Source organism: Clinocottus analis, unplaced genomic scaffold, assembly GCF_023055335.1.
Source record: "Clinocottus analis isolate CAN_PGR_092001 unplaced genomic scaffold, fCliAna1.0.p SCAF_19, whole genome shotgun sequence".
NCBI classification, from domain to species: domain Eukaryota; kingdom Metazoa; phylum Chordata; class Actinopteri; order Perciformes; family Cottidae; genus Clinocottus; species Clinocottus analis.
The window spans coordinates 3,417,455-3,441,068 of NW_027175920.1; the positions used below are offsets into that span (position 1 = coordinate 3,417,455).

A 23,614-nucleotide genomic window follows, 5' to 3' on the forward strand; every position below is an offset into this window, starting at 1 on the left:
CTCCCTCTCTTTCTCCTCTGTGATGTTCATACGCGGTGTATGCTGCTATGTGAACATCCTCAAAAGTACACTATAGTTGAGGTGAATAACACACAACGCCTCATGCAGAATTATCTTCTCTTTGTTGTGTGAAGGCCTCTGAACACCTGACTTGTTTGGTTCGTTTTGAACACTCACTTCATGGAGTAAATGTCCTCAATCGGACCATGCGTCATAATGTTTGTGGTGTGAAAGAATAACGGAGCCCAGGATTGGAGCAGGAATTTTAAAGCAATTAAAATATATCTTCTGGCTGGGAATCTGTCAAAGACGCAATCTTTGCGATCTGCAGCCGATATGACGGTAAGACACCTGTTACTCATCCGGCTTCTTCCTGGTCGTCATTACTCATCGGTGAGTTAGTGTATCGAGTTCTTCGTGACACCACAGAAGATTAATAAATACATAAAACCTGCTGCCGTCCAGAATTTGATGTCCGTACATCAGCCCGTGTCGCCCTGCTGATGGGCGATGACGCCGTCATAAAGGTGAGGGGAGCGTGTTTCAATCTTCGGACCGTCTTTCAAGCTTTTCCCCAGTAACCAGTCACTGAAAAGCTGCCTTCAAATGAAACGTATGTTTTCATTTGATATTGTGTCATGTTACGAGACTGAAGAAAGCTGTGTTTTATTTACAGATGTTAGATTAACGTACCAAAAATTATACATTTACGTTTTTATTTTAGTTGTGTTAGCACATTTTAGGCCTGCTTTCAAATTAGTGAACTTTTCGATTTACATCTTAAAGCTAAAAAGTGTTTTCTACAGTATCTTGTGCAGTGTCCAATATCATTTTCTATATATCAAGAGTGTCAGTGTGCATGTATTGCAGGGCGGTCTTCAGACAATAATTGACCTCAAGCATGAACAAAATAATGTTTTTAACAAACTCTGCTCTCCTATTAACTGCTTATTCTCTGGTCACTTGTTCTGTGGTGTGATTTTGACCGCTGTCACCGGGGGAGCGAACATCTGGATTCACAGCCTGAGGAAGAAATCATTCGATGACACGATTGTCAGTCTGTTGCATCCTATAAACTTCAACAAACCCTTCTGGTACAATTGTTAAACTGGTTGTTCGGGAGCGATTGCAGGTCCCAGAGCAGCTTACCAGTCCCAGCTTCGACCGACAGCTTCTGCCAGCTCTCTTACATAACCAAACACACACACACACACACACACACACACACACACACAGATGGTTGTTAACGTCCTAAATTATCAGTCTCCTATTTCGAAGGCAATATTAATAATATGTGTCAATACCCAATCAGTTGGTTTTAACATTGATACTTTAAATTGAACCTTTAATTGATTCAATCAATTTGAGCATATTACTCGTTTTTTAAATAGCTGAAGCATCCGATATCAGCGCACCAGCAGCGGGACACGGGACAGATGACCAGTAAGGCCCTTGTAATGCCGTTCCAACAGTCCGAATATTCAGTCACGTTAATCCAGCTCAAGAGGGCCGTGCTTACGCGGGACTTTCGCGCACCATAATTGTTGTTTCATGATAGTCCTCTCTAATCCTGGGTTGCAAATGAGCAAATTAGACGTTCGCAGAATTTGTACAATACTTTGAACACATCACTCTTTTTCGCGTATGAACAGCTATGGGGGTTGAAACATGCAACACGTTTGATGTCATCAGTAGGTGTTATATTTCCTTTTAGGAGTTTTTATCTCAAATATTATTCGGGAAATAAGTAGTACATAGCTGAATAGAAGATTTAAGACTTTTACACAGCAGTTATCGGTCTTTCTCAACCACTTGTTGCTGCTCCCGGGGATTTCATTAAGAATCTATTTAATTGACTTCAATGTTTACTTTTCAGTTCAGCCTTTTTTTTAACTGAGAGCTTTAACTTGTAAAACAAGAACAATCGGGTTAAATTGATTTTATATCAACGTGTAGCTGATTGCATAGCTTAACACAATATTATTTAAAAATGGGTCCTATATAAAAAAAAAAAAGCCTACTGGCTAATGATTCATTGGCACCTTGAAATGTGTTTTGTTTCCTTGTACGAAAGAAGCTTAAAGCTTCAGAGCTGAGAGGAAATTGCTGGAATTTAAAAGGAAGTTGCTATTGTTTCCCCTCTGAAACAAAGGTCACTGGGTATTCAATGTGTTTGGCTGTTGCGGAAATACAATGCATCTAGATTAAGTGTGTGTGTGTGCCTTCATGTTAACATGTGGGTGTTTATTTGTCAGCTTTGTTCATCCCTATATTCTGTCTGTACCCTGCGCAGCCTTCCAGCCATCTCACAGATGAATATGTATACGTAGAGCGCTGCTGACCCAGAGCGAGAATGAGAAAGATGAAAGAGAAAAACAACGAGCTGCGGTGAGTCGAACACTGACTCACATGACACCTTGAGTGTGTGCTGGACCGGATGCCCTCAAGTGTCTTCCCCTATACGCCTGCGTCTCGGTAAGACTGTGAATCCAAATTTTCCCTGCATATGTGAATTCCTGCAGCGGCCTTGCTTGAGTTTGTATTTTACAGTACATTTTGTGACATTTTTTTGTCAAAAGGTGTAACTGCGTCTGGGTTTTGGTGCTGCCACGCTGCACCCGGTGGTCACATCGGAGACTCTCAGCTCGGAAGGCCACCAATGTGTGGACCCGTAATTTGTGCGACGTCTTTTACGTTTTTCTAATGGTTCGAGTGTTTGTTTGTGAAATGATTTGACAGCTTGGAGAAACCTGTCACAGTCTATTGGTTGCCGTCAGCCTTTTCCAGCCTTTTTTTTCACTGTAGGGGACATGTGTGCTCTTTTTTTTTTGATAAGCCACTGAAGGGTGGCAAAAAAAACAAAACACCTGGACTGTGAAGTTGATTTCACAGTTACTGTTGCATGTTGGGAACTTTAATGCTTTGTTTCTGACCAAATGCTAGCAAGACTTTAACGCTATCACCATCAGCCGCAGCTGTGCTTCGCGTTGATGGGCTTTTTCATAGAAGACAAAAATAAAACATATTTGTACATAAAATGAATGATGGCTGATTCACCTTCAGCCCCTTCAGTTTCTGGTTTTCTGGTCACTGTCATGTTTTACTGGGACACTTGAACAAAACAGGACTTTTATGCCTCTAATCATAACGCGATGAAGTAAGTTGGTGAACATAGTAAACATATCAAATCATCTGCATGTTAGCATTGCCACTGTGGGGACGTCTGATTTAATGCTTTTTGTTAAAAAGAAAATCCAGCTTTGTCTATATATTATAATGTGGCTGTAGACTAACCTGTCAGGTTGTTAATGAACACATCACAACTTCTGAAACTATTTCTCGCCAACCTAAACTGTACTCTTTTTGTTAAAAAGGTGCAACATGCGAGATTGGGAGCATTTTGATGGCCTCTCAGTGGCTAACTGTGCTAACGGTGCAAGCTATGGCGAGACAGCGGAGAGCAGTACAGAGAGGTAGCTGCAAGCTAACCAGTGGGCTAGCATGTCAACAAAACAAGCCAAACACAAATACATTACGTTTCCTTTTACATAACTGCTTATAAATTACTAAATATCAACAGATCAACTTTATTGTGCTAATGTATCTTTTACTGAACCGCCCTGTGCTTCTCAATGCACCGCTTTCTTTCCATCTGTATAGCTTAGTTGTTTCGTCCTAATCCATTACTTGCCGGGAGTTATGACTGTACCGACCCCAGATCTGGTTTCGGTGAAATGTGTGATATCAGTCGTACAATCTGACCTGCTGTCCCACACCCAGATTTAGAATAGGTTTTCTCAGGAACTTGTGAGAAATAACAAGCTGTCACATAAGAAATGTGCAACACAGTTGACTGCAGTCAATGTGTGTCGGTCGAGAGAATCCAGAGCCGTCTCCCTCTCACTGATCCACGACCCCTGATATGTAAAAAAAAAAACTGAAATTGTTGCTCAAGGGAAAACATTAGTAGCTCCTATGGAGAACAGGGAGAAAGGGCTCTATTCATTTTATTTACTGGAAATTAAAGACATAAAATGTTACAGGGTGGGCTAAAAGGAGGATCCAAAAAGCCAATAAACAGTGCAAAAAAAATATGTATTTAAAAACACTAACCTAGGACAAGCCTCCAAGGGCGGCAGGAAAAAAGGAGATGCACGAAAACAGGAATCACAAAAAAAAACGGACAGGACTGAGAATCACAAAACCAGGGAACACAACAGGACAAACACGGTCTACTCACACAAACACACAGTACGATCACACACCAGGGCACAAGCTAACAGGGTTTAAATACACAGGAGAGGAGCAGGCGATCAGACAAAGCAGGAAACAATTAGCAGACGGGGCAGACAATCTAGCAGACCTTCAAAATAAAACAGGAACACAAAACACACCAACATCATACCATCAAATCTGATATATGAGTGGCTGCCTCGTGCTGGTGAGGAAGGACAGTTGGATGGCCTGGTCTGCTTTTAAAAAATATCAAAAGCTTTTTGACTTAAGGCCTCAAGAGACACTGCATTTCCCACATCGCTCCACATACCCAGCTTTGAAACATCCGCTCCAACTACAAGTCTGGAAGCAGAGAAGCAGAACGCCACCAGACATCATCAGTCAGACTGAAGTGGCTCGTTGTCCTCTGGCAGCGCTTTCCTTTCCCCATCTGACGGCATTTGTTATTGCAAAAAAACAGAAGAACCAGCGAAGCGGTTTTGTCCCAGACAAATACACAGTAGCCCAACACCAAGTGTACACCAAGGCTATGAAATGAAGGCTGAGACCGGGTCCCCGATCCAATGGCAGCTACGGGGTGTGACACATTGTCACTGGAGCTGCAGTGTAGGAGGATAACAAGCTTTCATATTAAATATGATGTAAAGTTGTTGCTTTTTAACAGGGATGGAGCTATTGTTCATGTGAAAAGTAGCTGTGAAAAGGGTATTTTATTTTGAAATTCAATGCCCTTCATCGGAGTGAGCGAGCATGCAAATAAGAGGTCTGTGCTTATTATTAATAACTGTTCTTTTCTTTTAAATTATTATTCAATTGAATAACAGCTGAGTCGTTGCTACAGGCTTGAGTGTATTTTTATTTCTGCATTTATTTGCTGGACTATAAGATGTATTTAGTTTCTCTGAATGTTGCTTCATAGACTCATCTGGTAGACACATTGTTTATTTACAACAACAAACTAACAAACGATTGTCTGGCCTTAAATTGGGTCATTGAAGCTAATGATCATTAAATCTCTTTACCTGATCTGAACAGGACTAAGGCAGATGGAGGACAGAAGGTGGAAGGGGTTCATGGCACACACAGTGTGATTGTTTTGTTCTTTGTATTAGTTGCTTTGTTTGTACAATGCTACTGTTGTGTACAGTAAGTTCCAGATTGTGATCCTCTTAATATCAGCCAGAACTCCCTGTCATGGGATCACTTTCTGTGTGGGTCTCGCGGCTCCCAGAGAGCGGCGGTGCTTGCAGATACACACACGTGGGACACCCGCTTGACACACAGAATCAAAATACACAACCTCTACGCATGCAGGAAAGGTTCGCTTGATAGAGAGTTCAGTGAGAAGTGAAGAAGATTAGAAGTTAGACATGGTGCAACCCTAAACCCACCTGTCCGTATGTGTGTGAGTGTGTGAGTGTGTGTGTGTGAGTGTGTGGATGTTGGGCAGAGAAATTGTTAAATTGAAATGATTTAGTGTGGAGCTATAAAAGAGGCGGGAGCTACTCTTTCCTGTCACTCACCTTCCACGTAGGCGATCACATATTTCTACCGGTGGTCAGAGGAAGCGTAAATCCCAGAGTTCATTTTGATCCGTCGTTTCCTCATTTCAACAATTAGCCTTCCAGAGGTGGGGTAACTTGATCGAGCTTAAGGCAGTTATGCTGTACGGAGCATTAAACAGCATTAGAGAGCATTAGCAACATGTTATTGTTGACTACAGGACAGGGCGTTATACAAGCGGTAAATTGGGTTAGTGTGCCTTAGTGTGCAAAAAAAAAACAAAAGCAGGCCCAAAGTCGGACGGAGACGGATGCAGCAAGAAGAAGGAAAGGAGGTTTGGATGAAGCGAGGCATCACAAGATCTTGCTTTTCCCTCTCGAATGAAAAAAAAAAACCCACTGGAAGATTGCCACGCTTAAGTTCCTTGACATCTCAACACATTGCAGTCAATTGTTCAGCCTTTCATCCGTCCGTAGGGCAGAGCACTCTGGTCTAAATGTTATCTTGTGTACGTACAGGTTAAAGACTTTATCGGCCACCCGGGAGCAGTTAGTCACAAGCCAACATGCTCTCGTACACCTACAGGTCTCTCTTCCTCGCCCTTTGTAGCAGCTCAGCCATCCCATATGTAGCTTCCCCAGAGATCATGGGACAAGATATTAATGCATATTTAATGTGACGTAATGCTGTTTGTGTCCCATGACAGCACTAAATAATTATGTACACGATGCTGTACAAGCAATGCATGTTGTTATTGCATCTCAGCCGTGAGGCGTTGGCCAGCTCATCAAGTGTAACGGTGGGAAAGTTAGAGACGCATTCCAATTTCGAAATATATATAGTAATATTCACAAAATAAGCCCTCCTGGACTGGCTGCCTGCACATATGAGGCAGTTGCTATGGATGCTGTTGCTATGAATGTACCGGCAGCACGGACGTTGCTTCTTTTCTTTTGGACAGACTATAGCGTGATGTGGATTTCATTACTCAGATTTTGATTTAGATTCATTTTTATGTTGGCATTTAGAGCGCAACCGCTGAAAACTGTCAGACTTTGATGATTGCGAGACGACGTTTCGTGGAAGTGTGTTGCTTGGCGTCACACACACTGTGTGTACCTCAGTGCAGGTACCACACATCCTTAACAGTATCAGATTATTATAAACTATTTCGTTTTTTATTTCATTAAACTGAATTGAATCACACACGGGATTTTCTCATAGTCGTACAGGGACAAAAGTAGCTTTGAATTTTGGAAAATATCTTCATGCTTCCAGATATAATTAATATATGAACGATGGATCACACAACTACTTGTATGTGAACGGGGTCGTGCGACTCTGCACTTCCCCTCAGCTCCATGAAACTTTACAGACATGGCTCAGTCTCACTCGTGTAGCGTCGAACCGGCAGCGGCTGTTCAGAGTTCAGTGAGAAATCTCTGAAAAACCCACCTTTACACCTCCAGCTCTGCTTTAAATGACAAACATTCAGACATATAGCGAGGAGCTGGTGAGCGCAGTGGAGCATTTGAACAGCTAAATCCTGTATATTTCCCTCAGGAGTTGGTGGAGAAGAAAGACTTAATATTGAACATCCCTTCATCACGGCCAGAATGACAAATCAATACTTAATACTGCTGGATGTGTAAAAAAAGGCACAGTTTGCTAGAAAATTGCTTACACTGCCTCAAAGTGGGCAAAAAAAACCCAACAGTTATTGTAAGAGGAAATCGATTGATTTAAAAGAAAATCATGGTATTAATCAAACCTAGTTGTATTCTTTTAATTGCAGCCTTTTTGCATATTATTCCATGCATATGGTACATTAATTAGGGCAAGCAGCACCAGCCTCCTTAAGCTTTGCAGATTTTAAAATCCCCTTAAAAGCCTCATTTTTACCAACAGCACTGGGATCCCAACAATTTGTCTGCAGTAAGAATAAATAAACAAAGTTACAGAGACCAGTTGAGATGAATTTCATGTGGATCCTTTTAATCCTATCTCCTATCCCTCTCTGGTCTCTGCAGCAGCATGTTCTGCATGCGACCCTGACCTTTCCTCACAGATGCACTAAAAATCCAAAGCTTGTCTCTGCCCTTGTGAAATACAGTCCAGTTGCCATGTTGTTGCAATGCCATAAATAAAGATTATCTGTTTTCACATACATGAAAGACGTGAGCAATACCTCCACGCGCTATACCTGAACAGGTTGTTCTCTGCTGCTGCACAAGAGGACCGAAAGACACTGCAAATTGATCACGAGCCAGGAATATGTGTGTGCCAGAAACATTTTTAATGATTGCCTTCATGTCTTTGGAGATATAGGAAAACACAAAAAGGGCGTATTGATATGAGAGGAAAACCTGCTCAATTGATTCATCGAAGTTACACAAACAAACAGAACAATTTCCAGTTCCATCAACGCACACATGCACATGACACACTCAAAGGCATCCCCCGGAGCAGAGATTGGATGAGAGACAGAGAGCACTTCTTTCCCACCCCTCCACGGCTGCTGTACTCGCTCAGTCAGAGTGGGGAAAGAGAGCAGGGTGGCGATGAGGACTGTCCACTTGGACTCCTAGACCACCTCACACAGACCCTGCAGCTCTCTGGACCACTTCTAACACACACGCGCGCACACACACACAACTGCTTTTCATCAACCACCGGACCGGGAATGGATTCTAGGCTCCTGATTGGACCAGAGGTCCCCACATCGGACCCGACCTCGCGGGCACCGTGGAACATCAGCTCCATCGGTCCGCACCGGCTCATGGAAATGTCTCCTGTCGCAACAGCTGTGAGTACCCGCCACCCCCGTCTTCTTTGAGTCGTTTGCTTGTTTTGTGCTTGAAGGAAACCCTCTCGGTGTGACTGGAGAGCTCCTGCGCGCCGCAGCGATGCGTAACCTGCATCAAGATCCGATCCTCCGCACCTAAATACCACCACATCTGGCAAAACAACACAAAAAGAAACCTGTCGGATGGATGTTATTTTTGCTGTGCTCCTTCCTGTGCTTGATATTTTGAGTGAGACCGTATGAGGGAGGTGTGAGTGAACTTGACGTTAACTCCCTGTGAGTGAAGGACTCACACCCTCTCCTGCGCGCTGCGCTCCGTTCATTCACCGCCGGAGCTGAATGAGAGGAGGCGTAAAAAGCGCAACTCCCGTCATCTCGAGGGTTTCCACGGCTTGAAATGGTTGTAAAAGGATGCTGCAGATATGTTTCACCTCTCCGGTGAAAGTGCACGTGGATGTTATTTGTAACAACATCTGTGCACTTGTCAAAAAGGATATTCAGGAGTCTATGTTGCAGAATTGTGCATAATTATCTTAAATTGTGGTGCGTTTAGGGACCTTATTGCATATCAAAATTCCAGTAGCATACAAGGGGACTTGTTTCTGCACAAAAATGTCTTTGGGAACTTTTTTGTTAGTTTATATGCATTTAATCATGATACATGCTTAATCTTAATTTACCACATGCAGGCTGTAGGTTAAATTCAAGTCAGATTCTACAGGGACATTCATTTTGCATCATAAAGACATATGCCTGGTTTGGATGCTGATTTGGATTGTTGTTTGTAAGTCACAATATATACTTTCTTTAATCTAAAGCTGTGTAACCATGCCCACTCTGATATCACTCACATCCCCCTGCAGCCGAATGTACACGTCTTTACACCTGGAAGGATGTGTGTTGAGAATGTTTTCATAACCAGGCCTCATGGACTCCATCTCTCTCTCTGTTGGAGAGTGGGATTAGTTTACGCATAGCCTTCAGGGAATTCCTTCCCAATACAGTGGAGTATCCACCTCTGCACTGTATGCAGGACACACATGAAGTACAGTGCATTCACTTCCCCCCAGAAGTCCAAACATTGATTTGAGGGAGAAACAGCTGTTGGAACGACGGACTCACTGAGAAGCACATGGGTGCACCGCCGCCATGGCAAATGTAGTTCAACAAAGTGTGACTGCATGGTTCAACTTGGACTTTGAAGTTCAGACCTGGAGGCTTCGGTCTCAGTAGCTTTCGTGGTCTGTTCTCCCTGGTGGGAGTGCTGGGAAAGCTGATACCGACGCAGTGCCCAAGGGCAGCTTCTCCTGAGACAGATGGGATCTTATACTTTACTAAGTGTGGTTTTCATTTAAGTTCTGTGTGTCTCTCAGGAGCCCTCTTTTCTTTTTACTGCCGTTTGTTGCTTTTTTTTACTCTTGATCATTAACTCTACAATCTCAAAAGGTTTAAATAATTTGAGTCCACTTGACGAATTCGTATGAAGATGTTTGTGGATTTGTTTTCTTTTATCCAAAGCGACTTACAAGGATGATCAGATGATCAGATGTGAAGCGGTGGTCCAATGGCCCAAGGAAAGAAAGGATGTCGTCGTTTTTGAATGTTCTTTTTTTTCTTTTACCTTCACGTATTCAGTATGATGAAACCTGATGAAAATGAAATCAGTGAAATACTGAAACTGATAAAACATTTTTACCTGAGCTTTGTTTTGTGAATAAACAATAAAAGTATATACTTTGTCAGCTGCAAACTATTATTCAGCCCATACCAATACGCAATTTGGTTCCATCATATTGTAGTTTTAAAAAAAAGTATATTTCAGAGCACCCATACAGCAGAAATCAATATATTTTACAACAGTGATTAGATATGCCATATGCAGAATCATATGGCATATTAATGTTGCTCCACTGTTTTATATTACATCAGAACAACTTGTTAATTTAAAACAAAAATAATTAGTCTTAGCAACATTATGTTTCAACATGTAAATCATTACAATGTGCATCCATTGAGAGATTATAGGGGATAACACCTGATTTATGTTTGACGATTGTATTGAATGGAAATACCTGAAGAGATTTAAAAGAGAAATGATTAAAAATACCTGCAAGCCAATCAGATATTGTTTGATATATTACATGATATTGAAGCTCTTCATTTACTGTTAAGGCTTCACTTTGTCCTGTGACTGTCTGTTGTGACGCCTGAATGGCTAACAGACACGTTTCTAACGAAAATACAACTCTCTGCATTAATTATGAGCATTACTAGACACATCGGATTTGTCTGGATTAGTGCACATATGTTGCATATAAAGTCAATTACAGTGCATATGTTTGCAAGCTTCAAACAGCTGTTAATGCATGGTACGTTTGTGTCTTTGTTTTTTATTCCGATTTGATTTCTACATCGGAGGTTTGAGTCATACATCGGTATGTGCTTGCAGAGTGTAAAGAGATATCACCACCCACTTTTTTTTTATCATCTTTAAGGAGACTTCCGTGCTGCTCATCGTGCCTGTCCTTCCTCCTTGCCGTGTAATCGGCATTAATCTGTCCTCGCGCAGCGAGAGAGGAAATGAGAGAAAGCAAGACGAAAGGAAATGAGTGATTTTGAAAAAAAAGAAGGACAGAAGGGACAAGGATGAATCGACGGGGTTTGAGAATCAGCGGCGATAGCGGAGATGAGAAATAGATCGAGCAAGGAGAGTGACAGGGACGTGAAAAAGAATGAAGCAGGGAGGGAGAGGAGACCTTCAACGTGATCGCCACATCACAGATGATGGCGTCAGAGGGGAACTAAGTGTGTTTACATTACACACACATGACCACTCCATCACTGTTCACAATATCAACTGTCGTCATTTTTAGTGACAGGAGCTTGTGGCTGAAACTGGCTGAAACAGATGCTGTACGAGCACAGGCATGCACACTAAAATGCAGCCGCCAGGATTAATCACAGGAGATGTGTCATGTGTCTTCCGGTTGAACGGCGGAAGATTGTGTGTGTGTGTCATGTCACGATCCCTGAAATGAATTCTCTAGTGGAGCTGTGTGTTCTGAGGTGAAGCTGCCAAGTGAAAATGTAATATTGATATTAAGTCATCTTTTAGGATGGAACAAGAAACAATGAAATAATTTTGCTTTTTTTTTTCTCTGCACTGTTTTTTTCATGCGTGTTTAGTAGCTTTCTGTCTTCATTGCAACGCTTCTTTGCACATTAACGCCACCAACTGTCAATCAGCAATGCTAAGATCTAATATAACATGAGATTCATTATCACTTTCACAGTTGATGCTCAATGAATGTAGCACTTTTATCATAGTTTTTTTTTGTACTGTGGTCTTTTGTCTTTTACTTATTAATCAAAGGTAGATCTTCTATTACAGCTTCATGGTTTATCTGTGGTCATTAGCTATTTCTCGCCTTCTGTTGTATTGACTTCCTCCCCTTTGAGCGCAAACTGGCATATCATAGCGTAGCATTGACCTGTAACGTTTGCCAGTAGCATTGGCCAGTAGCATTGACCAGTAGCATTGGCTCTTCGCTTTCCTGCAGAAGTTGGAAGAGATACACGTTTTGAAAACATAATTTTTCTACGTAAAAACCTGTGGAGCTAACATTAGCAGATTACGTTAGCAGCTCATAGCGTTAGTGCTTGCTACGCTAGCTCGGTAACGCAGCTCTGACAGTTTGACAGAGTGGCAGCGGGGGGAGAGGCTGAGCGAAGGGTCATTTACAGATTCTGTAAGCTAATGTAAGCTGTGCCAGAGGCCCGAGAGAGATACTTTGAAAAGACACTTTCATCTTTTCTCAGCTCTTGAATTCAGATGAATACTGAACACTTCAGTGTACTGGTGTTCTGCTTGAAATCACCTAAGTATGCTTTAAATCTCAGATTACCAGTCCAAACCAATTATTATGGACCTAATTCATTTGCCTAAAAATCCAATTAAGTTTTTTATTTGAATAGATGTAGTCATGGTCTACAGACTTGGCTCCTGAAGAAATGGATTTTCTCTAACTGCAGGGCTTTATCTAACATTTGCTGACACATTTAAGCACCATTTTTGAACGTGTACAAACCAAAACTACAGCCATATCTTTAATCATTACAGTTCCATTGCATAAATTGACAATGACTTTCCAGAGAGAAGAAAGAAAATATTACCCACAAATCTTATTTTTTATGTTAAAATAGCTACTTGTCTATTCTATGGAGGGTCATTTATCCAGTAAACAATGATGCATACATAAAAAAAGTGAAATGTTCTTCTGACCCTTCAAGCGTTTGGGGTGCACGATACCAAAGGCAAACAAAAACCACAATTGTCCGCAACAAACTGTTGTTTCTTTGTCAAGTGAACACACAATTGAACTCTCAGCTGTGCAGCCTCCACGTTTTTTTTCTGGCATTTTAACATTTAACTAAAAAACGTTTGCACAGAGAAGTTAACTTTTAGCTATTGTTTACAGTAAACAGCCACCATGGCGACATATCTGGACATAAATTTACATGCAGAACATGTTTTATTATATGATAGTATTAATTGTATTGGGTAAACATATTTCACGTTGCTGGTAAAGTTTTATTTGCTGGTTCACCAGACAGTGTGTGTTACAAACTGCTTCTTCATGAAGTCGGGGAAGATGCATTGACTCACAGTTTGCAAATGGGAACCACTTTGAGAGCCGTTGCATTGCACTTTTCTCTCGGAGAGGTCAGAAATGAACGAGTTCTGAGATGTGTGGAAAGCAGCCTGAAGCCCACAGTGACCCGTTCCTCCCTGTGTTCCTGTTGTCAGGGTTCTGTGGTTCCAGCCCACATATTTCCAACGGTTGATGTCCCAGACCACGCTCACTACACCATCGGGGTTGTCATCCTGATCGTGGGCATCACAGGCATGCTGGGAAACTTCCTCGTTATTTATGCTTTCTGCAGGTACCTTTTTTTTGTTGTTGGTAGAGTCGATTTGAATGAGCTTCCTTCATTACATGTGTTCAGCACAATTTCTGGGCTGCATCTGTGAAAAGAGATTACACATAGTCCTATTTTAATGACAATATTTGTGCGCGTGTGTTTGTGTGTCTCGGCAGGAGCCGGAGCTTGCGGACACCATCCAACATTTTTATTATTAATCTGGCGATCACAGACTTCCTCATGTGTTTTACTCAGACGCCAATCTTCTTCATCACCAGCATGCACAAGCGATGGATCTTTGGAAAGAAAGGTAAAGCATCACAACTGCATAACATGATTTTACACTCTTTTACAGCTGCATGCACACACACCCAAAAGCACATATTAACAATTATTGACACCCACTCTAAATTCCACAGGGACTGACTGTGTTTTCTATGTGTGTGTCCTCCGAGTGTTTCCTGATTGTTAATTCCCTTCACTTGTTCTCGTTCTAGACTCCTCCCACCTCGTGGGCCTTCCCCTGTGTGATTGTAAAGCCCCGCCCTCATTGTTTCCACCTGTGCCTTGTTGCCAGTTGCCTGCCTTCCCCGTGTGTTTAGTAACTTCTTGTCTCTCATGTTTGTCGCCTTCAAGCTGCAGTTGTTAGTTTTTTAGTGTTTTGTTATAGCTGTCATTTCCCTTGTTTTGTTTGTTTAGTAAAGTACCTTTTGATTGGCTGCTTTCCCTTTTGAACGTGACCTACCGTTCAATTAACGTTCTGCACACACTAACCTGACATCGTCTATCACCCTTTTGTGCAGCATCCAGTATCCAAATTCCATCGAGCACAAAGAGCGAGCAGGAATGCATATTGGTGGTGTTTTCTTTGGCTTTGGAGAGATGGATGCAGTGTGCATTATACATCAACATGTAGCCTAGTGGGAGATAAAGAGGTGGCAAAAGAGGCTCCACACTCCACTGATCAAACACTGATAGTCAGAGCGCTGTATTTTCCTTCAGGAGTTGTCCCGACCTTGAAGAAGACAGCGCTTCGCTGTTAGATCTAGAGCTCAACTCTCAAAGGTGGTTACCTGCAAAGGTTATCTTTCCCTCTGCCTATCCTTTTAAAAGACACTCACACATAGATGTAGATAAAAAGAAAAGGCAGGAATTCAATGCGGGTATTAAAGTGTGTTGCCTTTATTTGTGTTTATTCATCCTTGAACTCCTAAAAACTCCACTGGATTGAGCCAGACATCTTTTGATTATTGCTGGACACATTTATTTTTCACAAAGGATGAGTTCCAATGACTTGAATGACCCTCTGCTCTTTTTTTGTCCAAATAAATTAAATCAAGAGATCCCTAGAAACAAAGTGCAGAATTCCCCTCACTATATAGACGTAGAGATCCAATGACTCAATGACAACGAAACATTCAAAAATGTTAGCCTACATTGTGTTTTGTTCTTTTGTGTGTAATAAGCTGTAATAAACTCTTGAAACAGAGTTTACAATTTTAACCAACTTTCCAAAAGATCTGCAGAAAAACATGCAAATTAGTGCACAGCATGAGTTGATGCATTCAGATAAATCAGGTGAATGAAAATGCAATTTTTGATAACTGCTTCCTCACTGCAAGACCTTTTGAAACAACCTTTTAATTCCTGAGATGTTTTACATATACTAGTTATTTTGACGCCGCAGGGTTTTAAAATAATGTTCCTCTCTGGAGAACGTCTGCTGTTCCTTTGGAGCCGGTCTTGAATGCATTAGCCTCAGTAACTTAACAAGGGCTGTCAAACACACACAGGCAGGACGGCGGCCGCACAGGCGCTGCGATATTCGACTGCCTGAGCGGTGTTTGTTTGAGTTTCTTCACACAAGCGACACACTTCAGATTTTGTCTTGTGCCTGGGTGTGATTATTTGGCACCATAATTATTATATGACGTGTGGCCGGTTGGTGGGAATTGCACATGCGGAGCCCGGAGGGACAGCAACTGATATAATAGTGACGATCAAGTGTATTTTGTTAATGTGTGTCTCTCTCTGTGTGTACGGGCTTGCACATATATCTGCAAGAGTGCATGTGTATATCCGATTTAGAACAAAAAGAGACATTGTCAACACCTTTGCATGTAAACACTTCCATTACAATCTGTTTGAAATGAACAATGAAGCATGTTTGTTGCAAATGGTATATGTATTATTAGATAAACATATGTTTCCTTTCCTCACTCCTTCTTTCACTTCCCTTTCCTCCAGGTTGTGAGATCTACGCCTTCTGCGGTGCACTGTTTGGTATCTGCAGTATGATGACCCTGATGGTGATTGCGGTGGACCGGTACGTGGTGATCACCAGGCCTCTGGCCTCCCTCGGGGCGATGTCTCGCAGGAAAGCACTGGGCATCCTGGCTGCTGCCTGGCTCTACTCCGCCGGATGGAGCCTTCCTCCCTTTTTTGGCTGGAGTGAGTACGACTGCACATAGAGGCCTGAAAGTTGAGTCATTGTTCATCAATGGACTCCCTATAAGGAAATTAGTGTTTTAAACTCTGCCTTAGAATACTATCCTTTCATACGTCCGGGGCGGCTGTAGCTCATGGGGATGAGTGGTCGTTCTGTAACCACAAGGAAGCCAGTTCAATCCTTGGTCTCCACATAGTTTGAATGATAAAGAACTGAAACATTGAACCCCCGAGTGCCTCACAAGGCAGCACACTGCTCCTCAATTAAGGATGGGTTAAAAGCAGAGAATCATTTCCCCAAGGGGAACAATAAAGCATACTCTTCTTCTTTCTAGTACTTCTCTCTCTCTCACTGATTTTATTTGTTAGTGTCTCAAATTGCTGCTGAAAGTTGTACTACAATGTCAAATAGATCTGACTTTGCCTTCTGTCAATATTAGATTAGATTCAACTCTATTGTCATTACACATGTACAAGTACAGAGCAAGTACAGAGTGTTTGTCTCCCACAGGTGCTTATGTCCCGGAGGGTCTGATGACGTCATGTTCCTGGGACTACATGACGTTCACCCCGTCCGTCCGGTCCTACACCATGCTGCTCTTCACCTTCGTCTTCTTCATCCCTCTCTTCATCATCATCTTCAGCTACTGCTGCATCTTCAGAGCCATCCGTCACACAACGCGGTTGGTACACACACACACACACACGCACACACACACACACACACACACACACACACAGACACACACACACACACACACACACACACACACACACACACACACACACAATGTTTGCGTTGATTCACACACTGCTATCGTGCACACTCTTGCAACACACACTACCACATGCACTGATAAGGACATGGGTGTGTTTGTGTGTGTGTGTGTGTGTGTGTGATACTGACGTCTTGTTGATTAACTGTGTGTCAGGGACATCAGAGAACACTGAAACATTTCCTCTGATGTCTCGCTCAACCTGAACTCATACGGCGTCTGACTCAAATTGTTTGTGTGCACGCAAATACAAGACATGTTGAAGTCAATGAACTTAGCAGTCAAAATAAAATGAAAAAGGGAAAAGAAAAATGTAAACACAAATTTCCTTCTGAAAACAAAAGATCTGAAGAATGACACATTGTATCTAATATTACATATGAGCTTAAAAGAAACTAAAGGCAAAAGAAAATAGGGTTTCATAATAACTATGTTGAGTGTGCCTGTGCTTGACAGAGCAATAACAAAGATCAACTGTGCGGGAACCAGAGACTCAGCGAAGAGGTTTCATAAGATGAAGACTGAATGGAAGATGGCAAAGATTGCTCTCATCGTCATCCTGCTCTTTGTCATCTCCTGGGCGCCTTACTCATGTGCAGCCCTCACTGCATTTGCTGGGTAAGTGTGTGTGTGCGTGTGCGTGTGTGTGTGTGCTTTGTCGATGACCGCCAAGGAGACATTTTTCACAGTCTAGTGATGTCAAAACATCTCAATAAGAACTGAGAACCGTCGATGCTCTATTGTTCACTAGAATAAAGCGATATATTTAGGGTTAAATGTCAATATAGATGCTCTAGAAACATATCAGATCTTACTTAAAGCTGCTATAATCATCTTTTTCATAATATGAATGTATCAAATGACAATGTAAAGAGGTTTTGTTCTCAGAATCAGTGTCCCTGTTTCTTTGAATCATCCACAGACCTCATTGTAGTTTTCATAAGGGATTGTATCTGAACTGATATAGTGAGATATGAGACTAAAATATATATATTATGAATTACAAAAATGTGTATTGGGAATGTAAAGTAAACACTTTGGAATGTTGTGGAATTGTTTTTTCTTTTCTGTTTTCTTTTTCAAATTCCTGATTGAGAATTGGAAACTAGACGAGGATGTCATTGCTTGTTATTTTTTAATTAAATATATATGTTTTAAATGTAATAAACTGTATTAAATGTAATACACATCTGAGATGCCATGGGCAAATAAAACCAACGTTTTGTTTAAATAATTTGATTAAAACATTGCATGTTCCAAAATGTAAAAAAAAAGATTCATGGGATCTTTAAACAATAATGTAAATCTTTTGTGTGATTGTGTGACTCACTCCTGTGTCTCTACACTAGACCACATGCACCACTGCTCTATTCTCATGAATGTGTGTCTTTGCCGTCTCTCATTCACTGACCTCTCTGCTGTGTCTCTCAGGTACGCCGACATGTTGACTCCGTATATGCACTCTGTTCCCGCTGTGATCGCCAAAGCATCCGCGATCCACAACCCCATCATTTATGCCATAACACATCCCAAATACAGGTAGGTTGCACACTCAAGTGTTGAGTTTCATTAACAGATGAAAGGTACAAAGGAATATTACAATATGATGAATTTACTATTTACCGAACCGTGCTCTTTGTCACAACTCTCAACTTAAAGTTGACTTTATTTGTGTAACCATAATTATGCACAGACAAAAGACATTGCTATATATATATATATATATATATATATATATATATATATATATATATATATATATATATATACATATATATATATATATACATATATACATATATATATATATATACATATATATATATATATGCATATATATACATATATATATACATATATATATATATATATATATATATATATATATATATATATATATATATATATATATATATATATATATAGCAATGTCTTTTAGTTTCCGTTGCAAACTAAAAACACATCTTTTTCGATTACACCTTGAATAAGGAAGTCAGCTTAGTCGTTGTCTGTGCACAATAAATACATGAAAGGCTTTTACCTCACTTCGAAAAATGTGATTATAATGTGTCCTAAAAAAAGGAATTAATGGCAACGTCAACTAAAGTTGAATTAGTTTTATTTATTTAAGTTTGTCATCTGTCCTTAATGAAAAACACTACTTTTCTTGAGCTATAATTTGGTCACTCTGATCAGTTTATTCTTGACACAAAGGGCTGATGAGTTTATAGTTCAGTCGTATTCACAACACTAGATGGATGTCTTGTACGTGATCAGGTTGTATAGTGTCTGACCAGTACAACAACGCTGGTATTAATCCCCATAATAACTCTATTTATATTCATTCATTCACTTCTTTCCAGAGAGAATTTAATTTATCTTACTGAAATCCTAATTAAAGATGAAATTCAGCTCGACATCCAAGAACATCAAGGGGTCCTTAACTTCACTATCATATAATAAAATCGGTTCAATTATAGATTTGAATACATCTCTCATCCCTCCTGCAGGTCAGCGCTTGGCAGGTATATTCCCTACCTCGGTGTGCTGCTGTGTGTTACGAGCAAAGGCCGCTTCAGCAGCAGCAGTTTCCACTCCACTCGCCGATCAACCCTCACCAGCCAATCAGAGAGCAAAGGCAAGCCCCGCAACTCCTCCCTGTCTGAGAGCGAATCAGTGAGTGTACCTCATATCTAATCTGGTATGTCTATGTCTTACACTTTCAACGACACGTGCTTATGAATACAGTTGCTGATTTTATTCTCGTGTGTGTGATTTTGTCTTTGTGTCGCCTCGCAGGCCCGCCTCTCGGACACGGAGGAGGACTACTCGTGCTCGTCTCGGACAGCCGCCGGTCGCCAGTCGTACGTTGACGTGAAACAGATGCGCCACACAAGCCAGAGGACAAAAGTCAGAGGCAACAAGGGAGAGTTTGAGAGAACTGCCGCCCACAACCCCACTGACCCGGCCATATGTCACCTCTCACAGATCACAGTGAGTACTGGGCCCTAGTTCAAACACTAACATTTATCTCACTGTTCATGTAAACAACCAGGCGCAACACGAGGAATGACGACCTCTTTTCAAGTGTAGCCCGACCGTAACTATGCTATCCTAACTAGCATTCCATCCTAGCTGGTTAAAGACCCTTTCTCAACTCAATTCACTTAACTAATGAGTCTCACATGAGTCAGAACCAAGCAGCAACTGCAGGTGCTGAGAAATGAAGCCAATGCGCGAAAAACTGCAGTTCCTCAAATGGCCACTTGTTGCTGGCTCCAAAAGCGTGACATTCCCCTTCAACTTCCATGTTTCAATCCCAAAATCTAAAGCAGATATAAATAAATGTAATTTTGTTTTCTCTTTACCACAATGTTGGTCTCTATGGCACTCACCCACGATATGGAGACTTTCCTGCCAAGATGGTGACGGCGTAGCCGCCCACTTTACCTTTAAGTGACTTCACTTGGATGATGTTCTAGAAGAAGCCTTTTGGATGAGACAGAAAATGTTATCTTTAACTTTTAGACATAATAACTAGTGCAGAGCACAGATACCTCACATGATAGGCGCAAGCTCTTTCATGCATGCCTCACAATCACTGGCTCATTCACTTGAATGATCACCTTTGTCCTTAATATTGGGCTTGGTTAAAACAAGTGGAATTTTGGATCGCCAAAAGGAAAGATACTAGGTTATATTAAAAAAAAGGAAATGTTACTTTTACATGATATAATGAGCTGTATTAAAGTGTTATGTGCAGTTAAAGCTTTTAAAGAATGGAAAAACTGATTCCTATTTGCTTGAAATGTAAATGTTTGCGTTTCAATGCATCTATGTGTGGAGGCATGTTAAAACCCAACACTTTTCATATCACCAGTGCTTCCTGGTGAATGCCTGCGTCGTCGTAAGCATCAAGCTGTCAGGACACTGGCAGGTCGTTATGTGGGGCATACAATATATAGAGCATTTCCGTCTCTCTGTAATCATCTTAGTTCACAGAAAAATCACAAGTAACACACATGTACACATACACACTGACTGTATAGGCATGCTGCCATGCAGGACTCCATTACAGAGGGTCCAGAGACTAATCCAATAATCTGTGAGTTTCAGACTTAATCCACAGCTTGCATTACACAACCTCGTATTTCAACGTGCTGCACTTGTTGCAGATAAAGACGGCTGATTGTTGAGGCTCTGACCTCCGTGTGTTTTGATCCCATCACAGATGAGAGGATATACACTTTCACTTTTGTGTATAATCAGTGCTTACCTACTACGTGTAACAGCAACTTTGGCTCCCTAATTAGCACGTCACATCTCGTTTGTTGCCAGTCACATTGCAGTGATGACAAGTCTCCATGTTTAGAGTTCCTGGTAGGACGGATTTCACAGAATGTCACACTATTCCTTTAAGAATTAACTATAATTTCTTTCACAACACAGAGGGCTTTAAGAACACTTAGATTGCCCCCATTTTCAGTGCTAATGCGAATTGTGATGTTGTTGGCAAATGTGATTTGTTTTTCTGGCACAAGCTAACTTTAGAGAAGGAAACAACCTGACATACTTTTTAAAGAGAGCTGCTCTTTTAATAAAGAGTGCCTGTTCAAATCCTGATCTGAAGCCACAGAATGTGACTCAGAGGGTCAAATAGTACAAAATATCTTGTGATCATAACTAACACTAAATGGTTGTGTTTATGTGCGTAATGTTCAGTCGCTGACGGAGCCTGAAGACATCTCCATGTCGGACATCATCAGCCTGAAGCCAGCCAATCATCTTCCTGCTACTGTAAGAGTCCTCCGATCATCATCATCATCCTCTCGCTCTGTGCAGTACATGTGGCGTCTGTTGTTGCCTGAAAGTCAGTTCAGTTTATATAGAAGTTAACCTGCTACAATAGTTGCAATGGCATTTAATGACTGACCGGCTCTCTGAGCATCCTGCTCCGTTGATTTAAATGTGAACGTACCATTCTTCTCCTATTGTTTTTCTATAAACTAAGAGAACCAGTTGTTGGCTACAGCATCATATTAAACAGAGCGCCACTATTTTCAACTGACTCTCTAACTATGTTAATTTTGTCTCACTGTTCCTTTAAACGATGGCCAGAATCATCCAATTTAAAACAATAAGAGCTCACCATTAAGGGATCTCCGTGAAAGCCATTCGTCAATCCAACCAATCAATGCATTTGACCAGCTGTGACTGATTCATGTCTTACACTGGCGGGTTAAGGGGAGCGGATCCAAATCAGAGCAACAGTTGATCAAACTTAATTATCTCCCTTAACCTCCATCCCATTATAATTTCCATCCAGCCACCTACTCACATTTGACATGTCACAATAACATCAATGAACATCTCTCTCTCTCTCTCTCTCTCTCTCTCTCTCTCTCTCTCTCTCTCTCTCTCTCTCTCTCTCTCTCTCTCTCTCTCTTGCTTCCTCTTGCTACACAGCTGGACAACGTGATGGAAGAGTCAAAGCAAAGGAAGACGACGGCGTCCGTCATTGTAACCTCCATATCCAGCCCGGCTATTCTGCATAGTCCCGCAGGTTTTTAGCCAGACTGGAGGCCGTAAACAGGCGGACAAAAATGCAACAGCCATGTGAAATTTTGTGTGTGTGAGTGTTTTTCAATATTTCCTTCCATGGGACTTTTCTGGACCAGCATGCAACCAGAGCATGTGCTTTATTTGCATTATTTTGCGTGCAGAGTGTGAGTATGTGAGTGTGAATGCCCAGTTTATTGAAACACATGTGTTCGTATCAGCACATATCGATGGCCAAATTGCAAAACCTCCTATCTGCAAAATGATCCAGGAAAAGTGGGGGGAACCTCATTATCTGCACTTATATGTATATTTTCTTTTTTTTCTTTTAGTATTTTTTGGTATTTTGTATCATGTATTTGGGTATCCTTGACGAATAGCATCCTGCAATAAAACAACACTTTTTTTAAATGTCTTCTCAAAAAAGTGAATTTTTCAGAAAATAAAAAAGACCTCGCTAATGTGTTGATGCCATACCTTGCTGTCATATCTACTTTTAGATATGACTGGATTGACGTTATCCCATCACTGTCAGATGTACAGAACACCAGCTTTAAAATCCTTTTAAATTAAAAAGCTCTTTCTCCACTTCTGTACAATACAGTTCCCTTTGACTTTCTTTAGATTGCTGCATCATTGACTATGATTGTAATAACTGTTCTTTTACATGATCAACATTCAAATTAAAGTCTTAAAATCTTAGACATCGGTTGCGTCTGAAATTGCATACTGTATATAAATTCAGCGTACTTTTGCATTCATAAAAAGTGTACAGATACACTAAACTGTAATAACGCCTTATTTTCTGAAAGATGTAAACCACGATAGTTTAAACCACTTAAAAATAAATATTAGCAAAGTGATATAAATGGTCAGTGGTATAAATTTGAACTTTACCGCAGTGCATTGTGGAATAATTATGCCAGGGTTAGCATACAGTAATATTTCACTGGAAATAGTATGCAATTCATGTACTATTGGTTTCATACAACTAAAAAACAACAACATAGTTTTAGTATGTTAGAATGGAATTTTGGACGCAACCATGTTTCATGAAAAAATATAGAATCATTAATTCAATGATGGTTAAATTATGTGATGGTGAAATGCTGATTTTGTTATCTTTGTAAAAAAAAAAGTTTTGTGTTGTTATTATTTATTTTTCTAAATAAAAATGTTGCAAGATTCTGCACCACTGTGGCCACGTCTCCATGTCTTGAACTAGCCAAGTGTAATGTAGAGCTGCAACTATAGTTTCCATTTTATTTTTGAAATGAACTGTTTTATACACAATCGACTTCTGCAGTTCAGGGTTCTTCGGTCTTTCCTCTCCAAAGAAACTGTTTTGAATATCTCTGGTTAG

The 23,614-nt window shown here is 40.9% G+C and overlaps 1 protein-coding gene across 1 annotated transcript; it reads left to right on the top strand.

Moving 5' to 3' along the window:
* Window positions 1-8,422: 8,422 nt before the first annotated feature.
* Window positions 8,423-22,300, top strand: LOC137789451 (melanopsin-A-like). Its single transcript, XM_068583069.1, has 11 exons — window positions 8,423-8,545; window positions 13,353-13,489; window positions 13,645-13,778; window positions 15,716-15,919; window positions 16,428-16,599; window positions 17,149-17,310; window positions 18,124-18,231; window positions 19,203-19,368; window positions 19,492-19,686; window positions 21,415-21,489; window positions 22,159-22,300. Exons 1-11 carry the CDS (start codon window positions 8,423-8,425, stop codon window positions 22,261-22,263), a joined length of 1,581 nt encoding a protein of 526 aa, XP_068439170.1. The 3' UTR covers window positions 22,264-22,300.
* The last annotated feature ends 1,314 nt before the right edge of the window (window positions 22,301-23,614 follow it).